Below are 12,136 nucleotides of genomic sequence, written 5' to 3' on the forward strand. Positions count from 1 at the left end.
TCAGGTTCAAGACTATCCTCACAATGCCATATTCGAGGGTGGTATAAAAGATGGCATAAGTTACGTTTTGGGAATAAACTAGTCATGAAACGGATTTAAGTGGCCAAGTCTTGTAATTTGAATCTGTTTGGCCTTTGGTGGCAGTGCTAGATGTATATAACACACCAATCTGATATTACGTGGGAACCAAAATCAGCCCATAGTAGAAACAAATGCAACTCCTAATGAGGTCAATGGGCCAAGTTCTGCCTTCTGTTCTGCTGATATTAATGTGGGGTAACTTCACTGAAGCCAATGGAATCACTCTGATTAACACTGGCTCACCTGAGAGCAGAATTTGCACCTGCTTAAACCAGGACTGAATTTGACACCAGGAATGTTGGGAATAGGTCAAGAATATGTTAAAATAAGGGAAGAGGGAAAGCTGTCTCTTACCCATTGACTGGACCTCCTGATACATGCCCTTATTTTTTAAGTTATACTTGTTTTGCAGTCACACAGCGGATGCCAAATCTTTGCCACTTACCCAATATGTAATCGATACAACGGTTTCTGTCCCCATAGAATTTGGCCCACAGACTTTCAAAGGAGATACACCCCTTTCTTCCAGTCTACATTTAGTTAAATTTGGCCCAGGCCCCTTGTAAGTGGGGTAGTCACCCCGCTCTGGCTCAGCAAGTGTTAAAAGCCAGCCCTTGGAGAGGGCTGGGGTTGAGAGCCAATCAGAAAAGGCTGAGAGGCAGCCAATCAGGGCCAGGCTGGGCCCCATAAAAGGGCTGCAGGGCCAGAAGGCAGGTGGTCTCTCTCTAGCTTTGGAGAGAGATGGACCTAGCTGCCTGAAGGAGTGAAGGGTGCCTTGGACAGAGCAGTACTGGGGAAGGGGCAGGCTGAGCTGGGGAGCTCAGGCCTGGCGACCTCCCAGGCTGAGCCCTGACAGGAAGGCCTAGGGTGGTTCTGGGGCTGCAGGGAAAGGCAGCAGGTCCAACCCCCTTGCCAATGATGAGTGGCCATTACAGACTGCAGTCTGCCCCAGAGAAAGAGGGCTAGATGATGACTGGCAGTAGCCACTGAGGCAAGGTGGGCTTAGAGGGTTGGGGGCTCCCCTGGGAGTGGAGACCCAGAGCATGGGGGTACTGTGGTGGGCAGAACCCCAAGGGAAAAGGGCACCGGGTCCAGGAAGGACACAGGGACCTGAGGCAGGAGAGACATCAGCCAGCAGGAGGCGCTCCAGGGCTAGAAAAGAGCTAATTCCCAGACTGACCAGCAGGAGGCACAGTGGCAGCGAGGGCTCGATCTGCCACAGTCCTACATAATTGACAGATTGCTGGAGTATAGCAGAACTTACAGCCTCCGTGTCAAATTACCCTTTACTGTAAGCAGGTGGAACCTCATTTTCTTGAGCGGGTTATCCCCCCTTAGTGTAGGGGAGAATTTTGACCTCTGCCTCTAGGCAGAAAGGTGATGATTGAGTCCCTCATCAAAGCCCTTGAGTAGTCAGTACAGACAATGGGTCACTCTTGAAGCAGATGAGGTGAGTGAGGTAATATCTTTTATTGGACCAACTTGTGTTCCGGAGAGAGTCAACAAACTTTCAAGCTCTCACCAACAGCAATTGGTCCAATAAAAGATATTACCTCACCCACAGTGTCTGTATAATATCCTGGGACCCATACAGCTACAACAACACTGCAAACATGGAGAAAATGGTCAGTCCACTGCTTGGGTGCAGAGGAGAAAAGGGATTTTAAAGGGGGAAAGTGTGCCTCAAAATTAAGAGATGCACAAAACCCCTACAATCACATTTCAACTTCTCCTCTTTCTGAATCTCTAAGTGCTCTCAAGCCATCTCCAGCAAGAAAGGGTAAAAATCCACCCTGAGACCATCAGATTGATGGGTTGCTAAATCAAGAGTAAATAGCAGCTGCTCTTACAGACTACAACTACATTCATAAGGGACTCCTAAATCTATTTGCATATTTTCCATTGACAGTTCAGCACATCTTCTTCCATTCAATATCTAATGTTTGGCAAATCTCAAGCTGTACTCACTGCATGAACTGGATTGCACTGGTCTATTGGGCTCTTGAAGTCTGTCCTTAGCTCATCAAAGGCGATTATCTGCAAAATAATTTTTTCAGACATTGTAATGACAGCAATAATTTCAGTGAATCCAGGTCTTTTTCTTTATAGTAGTTACTAAGATCTATTCTTACTAACTTGGGTTGAAATTCATCCCAAATATAACGAATTAATTATGTTTTATATCATTTTACAGAACTATATATACATTTCACAAAGCTATCTTCAGCCACAAGATCACTGTACAAAGTAATATTGATAGGTCATGCTATAACAGGACATACATATTGACCCGCTGCCAGGTTGAATCACTCCTCCAATAAATATGTGCTTCTATAGTATTTTTCAGAGATCAAAACTCTAAAAATGAATTCATTTCTCTACAGATAAATGCAATAAACCATAGTCCTAACATTGAGAGTTTTGGAAAAGGGTGTTGTGTTAAAATAAGGAAAAGTCAGAAGGCAACTTGATTTAATTGGAGGTGGAGGATTATTTCGCTATTTGAACATTAAGGGGATTAAGCACAAAATCAGACAAGTTAGAAATGAAAAAGACCTGATTTGTGCCAGTTAGATCATACACCCCCACATCTCACCCCCAACCAGAAAAAGTTTGATCTATAGAGCAAGGATTCTCAAATTTTCATACAGTGTAGACGAGACCAGGTCAACATTTTTTCAGCCTTTTTCTTTGTTTTGTTTCCTTACAGATTTTCAAGTAATAGGAAAATTTTAATGAAAAATTTGTTTTTGTTCACAATTTTCCAGTTTTTTATATAGCTTTTTTTTCATTTTGAATAAAAAAAAACTGTTTTAGTTTTCAAAAATAGATTTTTTTTATTTTTATTTTACAGTTTTGTTCCTCTCCCACCTTTTTCTCCTCTCCCCTACCTTTTCTTTTCCACTGGAAGGAGAAAGGCAGGAACCAAATATAAAAATTCCCCCTGAAAGCCAAAAATTGAAAGCTGTCACTGGGTGGGGGGGGAGATGAAAACTGAAACAAAACATTTTGCTTCACTGAAAAAAATCAGAAAATTCCATGAAAATTTTTGAAAGAAAGAAATACTTTTTGTTTCCTGATTTTTTCAGGGAAAATATGCTAAAAAAAAAACCCAGTTCTAGTGTAGCCCACACTTTGCTGAGAGATTGGCTCACTTCTCACCCAGTCATAAAGGGTCAGAACCAAGTGAGGGACTTGCATTGTCTCCCCGCCACCACCACAGAGCCTCAAAGTCTGGAGGCGCAGCGTCTTGGTGTGGATGGCCCGTTGCCTGTAGTGGCTCTTCCAAGACGAATGACGATCTGAGAGGTGGTCCGAGGATTATGTAGGCTGAACTCCCTGCTTGTTCTGCAAGAGGACTGGGGAGGTGGAGAACAAATTCTGTCCCTTTGACAGAACTTTCTAAGGAAAACTCCTCGCTGATGACAACCCCTCAGGTTTTTCCTTCTGGGGAGGGTGATCTGGCTTTTGCTGTTTACACTCTTCAGTCATTCTGACATCCCTCTCCACCATCTCCTTAGTCACTGCTTAGCCAATCTGGATCGATTTAGCTCTTTTAATCTATCCTAATAAATTAGTCACCTAAGTCCCTTCATTATTTTTGGTGTTCTCCTATGAACTCCACCTACTTGGTCTGTATCTTTCTGGTGTTTAAGTACCCTGAACACACCGGGTCTGAGTCTGTTCTACTTACAGTAGTGGATATCTCCAGTAACTCCATTTAAGTGACTACAGACACATTGGTGTAAAATTGGTTTAAATGAGGCAAAAATTGGGCCTACAATTCCCAGTGTGGTCTCCCCAGGGTCGAAAACAGGTAGACACAACAAACAGATGGTGAATGCAGAAAGGTAGTGGGTACGTCTACACTGAATAAAACCCCAAACCTGTGGAGATGAATTTCAGAACCCGGGGCTTGTGGTACAGGGCTAAAAGCAGAAATGTGGACATGGCTTCTTGGACTGAAGCCTGCGCTCTGCAACCTAGTGAGGGGAGAGGGTCTCAGAGCCCAAGCTCCAGTCCAAGGAGGAACATCTACACTGCTATTTTTAGCCTGTAGTGTGATTCCCACAAGCCTGAGCTAGTTGACCAGGCTCTGAGACTCACTGCTGTTAGTTTTTTGTAGCGTAGACATATCCAATGAGACAGCTGTTCTGCAGCTGAAATAAACATGTGGTCACAGCATGTAAACTGCCTAGCTTTACGAACAAGTAAGCCTCAAAACAATCCTGTTAAGCAGTTATGATTGTCTCTATTTTGCAGATATGGAAACAGAAGTGCAGAAAGGTTGAGACTTGCCAGATCAGAGCCCATATAGCACTCTAGTGGCAGAAATGAGAATAAAATCAAAGACTCCAAGTCCCCTGCTCTAACAACACTGTCTCTACCAAGTTATAGAGCATTTAAAATTAAAGAATTGTGGCATTTTCAATAGCAAACTACAGGTTGCAATGTATTCAGCTGATAACTCTTCATATCACAGCATTATTATTAAATGTTTGTTATAGTCTTACTGATGTGTAGGTGCTGCACAAAGAAATGAAGGACAGTCCTTGCCCAGAGAAGCATACAGTTTAAGTTACATATGACAGGTAAGGATGCCAGAGTAGATTACATCATTTTTTGTGTCAGTTCATTCGAGACTGTAGTGATTCTCATGTCACCCACGTAGTTGTTATTGGGGCATTTAGTGCACTGAATGAGGTACACTACCTGTTGTGACAGGCATGTGGCACCAGATCCTGCCATAATAGAGGCAAAACCTCAGACATATCTCCATTGCTATGATGATCAATACCCCCCACAACACATCTTTCAAGATCCATGGGTCCTACACACACCTATTACAACATACGATGCACCTCATGCAATGCATCAAATGCCCCAATAAACAACTATGTGGCATCACAACAACGAGGCAATCACTATGCTCTCAAATGAACTCACACAGAAAAATGATAAAAGACAAAAACACTATTATCAGCCGTGAGCAAACCCTTTTCACAAAATGATCACTCCATATTTGACCCTCAGTCCTTGTCCTCAAAGGAAACCTGCACAACACCTTCAAAACACAAGCTTGGGAATTTAAACTCATAACTTTATTAGACACTAAAAATCATGGACTTAATAAAGAAACTGGATTTATGGATCATTACAACAATCTATAACCCATTAAGCCTCCTTTGTCCCGTGACTGCAAAAGTGTTACCTGCCCATTTCACCTAAAATGGTCTCTTATGATGTTAACTCCTTATGCTAAACGATTTGTTCCACCTTGTGTTTAGCTGTGACACTGAGTACCTTCCCCAGACCTAAAGAAGAGCTCTTTGTAAGCACAAAAGTTTGTCTTTTTCACCAACAGAATTTGGTCCAGTAAAAGATATTACCTCACCCACCTTGTCTCTCTAAAAGCATAATACACAGAGCCAGTGATATCCCCAGAATTATCTCCCCCACCTCATCTCAGGTCATAAGCGATTGTTCTAGTTACTGGTGGACGGGTATCCACATCACACAAAAAAACAACAACAAAAACCCGAAACCCCAACACCATCACAGTTGGCAATATTTAATATCCTTGCACTAAGATGAGATTGGATGGGCTATGGAGACTGAACTATCCTCTGACTCCTAGAAGAGATCTTCGAGGTCTGAGTTGAGGAATATTTGTTGGGCACAGCATGGCAGGAAGCTTGTACTGCCACTGCCTATGCTGTACTTGTTCTGTGGATGGAAGAAAAAGGTAAGTATTGGAGCTACCTATGGAGTGGTTATAAAGTTACTGGTCCTCCACAGTTACTAGAGAGGACCAGAATGTGTTGTAGCAAGGAGCTTAATAAAGGTAGGAACTTCCTGGTTAGGAGGTTCTCTAGCTGTTGCTTAAAGCATGTCTCTGTGTTTATGACCTCGCACTACACTATGCATCTAATAAAACAACAGAATAAAAGTTCCCTTGATTTATAAACATACTGGCCACACTCTGTGGTGACTTTCTCCCCATGCAAGGCCATTAACTCCAAGTGTAAATCAGCACAGAATTTGCCCCAATTTAGACATTCTTATGCTGCATAGTTTACAGATTCTGTGCTGGCATCACCTGTTTCAGAACAGCAACCATTAGGAAGGTATTTATAGATGTGCCTGAATTCCCCCCCACCCACATGCATGCTTCTCCAGACAATGACAGCTTTGAATACAGAAGTATTTGCATGAGATTGAGGCTGATTTTCAGTCTCCATTTATTTCTTTACACAGAGATCTAACTGAACATTTCACCTGGCAGTGGCAGGAAGGAATCCAGATCTCTGTGTTTTAGGGAGGCCATTCTAATTTTTGACCACTGAGCCCTTACGGGCGTGTTTGGCTTGAGCGCAGGTGTTTGGTTTTTTTTGTTATTAAACTGACCACGAGTAATTTCTGGGTAGGAAATCTGCTGAGAATATTCTTTAAAGTGAATTCATTGCTGGTAAAAGGTGCTGCATTGATAACTCTTGGGCTTGAAGATTATAATTTATACACATCTTAGAAACATCTAAAAATAAAATACTGAGATGAAAACGTACTACAGGCCTGAGCTGGAGGGACTACATTTATCGTCCATTCATAGCCCATTCACACTGTGTCTTGCCTGCTCAGACTGCCAGCAAAGGTGCCAAATTAGTGCTGAAGAATGTGGTGAATATCTGTCCATGCTGAACTAGTCTGAGAACAACAAACACAGAACAGCAGTGGTCTCAGCACACCAGCAGGCTAACTGATGTCCAGTTTTTTGTAGGCACCATTGTAAAGAAGAGTTTTAAGGAGCAATTTGAAGGAGGACAATGAGATAACTTCATGGATGTTTATGGGGAGTTTCTCCCAAGCGTGAGGGGCAGGATGAGAGAAAACATAAAGGTACTCATTTGAAAACTTTGCAAGTGGGTGATGGAGTCTGGTATCATTGGCCAATCAGAGGCAGGAGTCGACATCTCAATAGTGAAAGTGTCAAAGTGAAGGGCTAGGAAAATAATATTTGCAGCAGCACTGTGCATGGGTATGAGTGGGACAAGATTGCATTTGGCAAGGCCAGAGAAAAGGATGTTGCAGTAATTGAGATGTGAGATGATGAGAGCCTGGATGAGAGTTTTAGCTGCATGTATGGCTTTACCCCAGCTCCAGTCAAACTTCATTGTGGGACCTTGTACCAAGGCAGTTGTCTCCTGGTTGCCACCTCGTGGCCAGCAGAGGCTCTGCAGCAGCCTGCCTCTCGTTTCCATCTTTAGGGCCCTTAAGATCTCCACAATCTTTCTCATGGCTAACACCCTTCCCACCCCGACACCCCACCTGCTGTCTGGGGCTAGTTAAATAATAGAACAGTCCTTAAGGTCCTCAAAATAAAGTCCATCACCACACCCCAGAAGCTCATACTCAGCTCTGGCTCTTAGTTCTACCACACAGGGAGATCTTCTTCTATCCCAATAAGCTCTTCACAAAGTTGCCCACTCCTAGCCCTCCCTAGCAGGAGCTCTACCTTCTACCTCTGATTTCCTTCTGTCAGCATCGTCCCTGTGCTGAGAAGAGAAGACAGCATATATACTGTCCTCCTTCAGAAAGCGCCTCCCAATTGGCTGAGAGATAAGGAAGCCCATTCCCCCCCTCCCCTACCCAGCTACATTACAGGCCCTTAAAGGGACAGTCTCCTGTTTTTTTTCTCCACCCATCCAACTACTAATGCCTTGGAATGCTTCCTCTGCTCTGGCCTTGGCCATTTATTGATCCTTTAAAATGGCATAATATTGATACTGGCCTGAAATGGGAACAGCAAAAAAGTCTGAGGTAAACTCTGTCCTCCCCTGCATGCTAGCAACTTCTGATAAATCTCTAATGAGAGCTTCATGTGTACATCTGAGCATAGTTTGGCCCATTGAAATTTGATAACTAATTGCAGGTGAAGGCAAGAGATGGAGTGTAGCTGAGATGTAAACTGAAAAAATGTTTTGCCCGCCAGTGCCTGAGTTTAGGGTTTACTGTTTCTTCTTCAACTGCCTGATAACATTGCTAATATCTTAAGCAATGTTGCTAAACGTTTGGTGTCTAGTGACCCTGAATTCAGGGGTTGGCTGGTAAGTATAGGAAGAACTAGTTTTCAGCTCTTGTTTCAAACTATATTTAGGGCCCTTCATTTTTGGTTTTTATTTTATTTAATTTTTCCTGGAAATGTATTGGTGTTTATTACAACAACAAAAACAGGTGAAAATTGGTGGGGAAAACTATTAATAATTTTCTGGGTAAATATCAGGGTTTATTTTGGTGGACAGAAGGACGGGGGGAAACTATTCAGTAGACTAATGCTTTGATTAATGAAATTCAGTGTGGTTTGCTGCAGAACTAAACAGAACTCAAAACACAATGCCACCTCTGAGTTTAAGAAAACAATGTGTCTATAGTCCCCAAATAAAACTTTTCATTTGAATAAACAGTTTACTCTTGTGGACTTAGAACTATTAGCCTATAAATATTTACATTTAATAATTGGGCCACACCATTTGCAGTGCATCCTTTTCTCCTGTTTTTTGGGTTTTTTTTTTAAACTTTTGAATATTTCCTTGTGTTCTGAAATGTATTCGGATACAGATTTTTGTTTTCTTCCCATTTTAGTGTGTCAGATCTTTCAACCATTATCGGCTAACAGCTTGAAATGTGTATTTAGTGGGCATGAGATTCACCTGTACATTCAGATGCACACGCACTTCAGAGCTTGTGTGCATGCCTGTTTGTTTATTGTGTGTATCTTCTAGACTATTCCATAGCCTTACTTCATCAGGCAGCTTTGCATATACACACAGATCAATGTATTTTCGTAATACATATATCTCCTGCAATGTATTGTATTTTCCTAATAAAATAAGTTATTTTTAAATATTTGAATGAAAGTAGGGTGAAAATATAAAAACAAATACTTTTTGTAAAACCTGGGATTTTTTTCTGTAAAAATTGGTTTAAACTGAAAACGAAGGGGCTTAACTACATTGTAACAAATCCGTGGCCTTCTAGAACATCATTGTTGTCACTATGCTGCACGCTGCAGCCACTCAGAGCTTCTAGGTGATAGAACTCAGATCCTTCTATCCCAAAACACAGCCCCCCTCCCTTCCCCATTACCTCACAAAATAGCAGCTATCCCACAAGCCGCTTAGAAATTCCTTAGAAATTTAAAAGTGCAGTTTAGAGAAAACAAGATCATAAAAATTACATAACCACAAAATTCATTTCCTGAAGTGAAGCCAGGCCCACATGAGCTAAGAAAGGTGGGAGGGTATCAGCTGACTCTCTGCTCCAGATACCCAGAGCTGGACAGATCTGCAGAGGAGACTATCTCCTCAGAATCAATTCTCAAATCATCAGGTTTCTCCAGGGCATGGGCCAAAGTCAGCTGCTGCTGTTTAGGAGACATTTAAAAAAAAGAAAGAAAAACAATATCCTAAAAACAAAGAGTAATATTGGAGAGGGTCACAAAATATACAGACTGAGGCCCAAACAACAAAGTTTCATTCTAAGTCTAGATCTAAACGTTTGCCCATCTCTGAAAATCATCAGACAAGTTAAATTTGGCAGTTGTCACTCCATAAAGAGGAAATGGTTCCATTATCTTATCTGTACACTAGGAGGGCATTCATGGTTGTAGTCACTCCCATTCCTATCACTTATTATTGGGATCTAGCTTTGGATCTGGAGCTGATAAGGTTTAAGGATTGTTTTGTTACAGGCTACAGAGCAATTCCATTTTCAGCCTCACAAATCTAATTCTGTGACCTACTGGAATAGCAGAAAACCATTTACAAAGGTTACAATCCTAAGTACAAAAAACTTAGAATCAAGCTTTCTAATGCACTGGAAGTCTGGTATTAGAGGATGTTGATTTTACCTACCTATGCTACTGCACTTTATAAATTAAAGTGCTTTACAGATATTAGTTAATCCTCACAGCAGCTCTGTGAGATAACCACTTTACAGGCGGGGAGACAGAGGCAGGGAAATTCAGTGACTTGCCCACAGTACACAAGAAATCTATGCCAGAGCCAGGATTAGAACACAGGTGCACCTGACTTCTAGCCTGGTGCTCAAGCCCCTGGGTTATGGTGCATTCCAGGATAACAGAATAACATTTTGGGGCTATTTTTACCCAGATTTTCTATCTTCCTGGGCATTAGAGTAGTACACACTGTAGTAAACTGATGGTTTTAAATCTGCACAATGTGTGCCAAATTCTGCATGCAGCTGCACCTCAGTAGGGATCCCAAAGTGCTTTACAGTATGGATCAGTGATAGTCACAATCTTTGGGGTAGAACACAGCAGCTGTTTAGCAGTAAATAGAAACACTGTGTAAACAGTTTACAGCAGGAAGTGAAGAATAGCCTATCCAATTGAAACTGCAGGGAGTGAAGGATTTAGGTTGGTAGAATGTAAAATTACCAGAGTTTCAATTTGACCAAAACACAGGATCAACACCCATACATCCCAAGAGACTTTTTAATGACCTCAAGGGTCTGGCCTTTAGTTTTATGACTCATACAAAACGACAACAGCATCCAACAGCAGTGCCCCCGAACACCAAGTTGCCGCCTTTGACAACACTCCCTTTAGCTAGCACTAGCAGTAGAGTCTTCATTCTCTCTGTGAGCCAGGCACAAGACATCGACATTCAGACACGCACAAAGCCAGTGCATTAAAATCTCTGCACAAGAGTCAGGATTAATAATAGGCCCACGCAGTGCTTGCACTACATCTCCACTTCAAACTTTATTTTATAAATGAATTAACTCTCGGGTTTCTGGGTAGGTTCCATGGGACTTCTCTTCTGAAACCTACTGTCACACTGCCTGAAATGGCTTGTGACTAAGGCTAAGACTTAGTCACAGGTATTTTTAGTAAAAGTCACAGACAGGTCATGGACAATAAACAGAAATTCATGGCCCCTGACCTGTCCATGACTTTTACTATAAATACCCCTGACTAAATCTTAGCTGCTCCTAGAGTGCTGCTGCTCTGGGGAGTCCGGGACGCTGCTGTTCTGGGAGGTCCTGGGGGCCGACGGCTGGCCCCTGCTCTGGCGGTGGGGGCTGGCTACCTCCGGCTGCCCCCAGAGCCACTGCTCAGGCCGCCTCTGGGGCAGCCCCGAGGACCGCTGCTACTCCAGCAGTCCCCAAGGCTGCCTCCCTCTTTCTTCCCCCCTCCCTTGGCTGCTCGGGCAGCCCTAGAGTCAGCCGCACTCATGACCATGGGTGCCAACCTCAGGGCAGACTGCCAAGAAACAGAGCATGAACCCCAAAGTGGTTGGGTGCAAATTTTGTATCCACGCAGGGCTCTAAAGATAAAACTTGTAGTCAATCCTCTAACTAACTAGCTAACTAACTAAAGATTTATTAACTAGGAAAAAGAAATGAGAGTTATTGACAAGTTTGGAGAAGGTAAACATAAACACCCAAATGAGAAACAGTCTTAAGTTCTGAAAGATGATAGTTGCAAGCTCTATATGTCCTTCAGGGCTAACCCAAGCTAAACAGCTGGAGACTCATCACTCATGCTTAGAAATCTTTGCCCCTCAGAGTTCAAGCAGCATAGGGATAAAAATTTCTCCTTAACAGGAATTTTTATTCCCTTCCCCCAACATTCAAGATGTGATGGGTAGGGCCCTATGAAATTCACAGCCATGATAAACGTATCAAGGACTGTGAAATCTGGTCTCCCCCAATGAAATCTGGTCTTTTGCGTGCTTTTACCCTATACTATACAGATTTCACAGGGGGAAACCAGCGTTTCTCAAATTGTGGGTCTTGACCCAAAGTGGAGTTGCAGGGGGTCGCAGTATTGCCACCCTTACTCCTGCGCTGCCTTCAGAGCTGAGTGGTCAGAGAGTGTTGGCTGTTGGCTGAGCGCTCAGCTCTGAAGGCAGTGACCTGCCAGCAGCAGTGTAGAAGTAAGGGTGGCAATACCATGCTATGCCACCCTTACTTCTGCATTGCTGCCTTTGGAGCTGGGTGGCCAGAAAGTGGCAGCTGCTGACTGAGGGCT

At 42.9% G+C, this 12,136-nt stretch overlaps 1 protein-coding gene across 1 annotated transcript in view; it reads right to left on the bottom strand.

Moving 5' to 3' along the window:
* Nucleotides 1–12,136, bottom strand: part of CNIH3 (cornichon family AMPA receptor auxiliary protein 3) — a 93,642-nt gene that overhangs the window by 40,820 nt on the left and 40,686 nt on the right. The window contains exon 3 of the mRNA XM_007071714.4: nucleotides 2,050–2,118. Within this exon, the coding sequence (XP_007071776.1) occupies nucleotides 2,050–2,118 (69 nt within the window). The remainder of the gene's footprint in view (nucleotides 1–2,049; nucleotides 2,119–12,136) is intronic.

Source organism: Chelonia mydas, chromosome 3, assembly GCF_015237465.2.
Source record: "Chelonia mydas isolate rCheMyd1 chromosome 3, rCheMyd1.pri.v2, whole genome shotgun sequence".
NCBI classification, from domain to species: Eukaryota; Metazoa; Chordata; order Testudines; family Cheloniidae; genus Chelonia; species Chelonia mydas.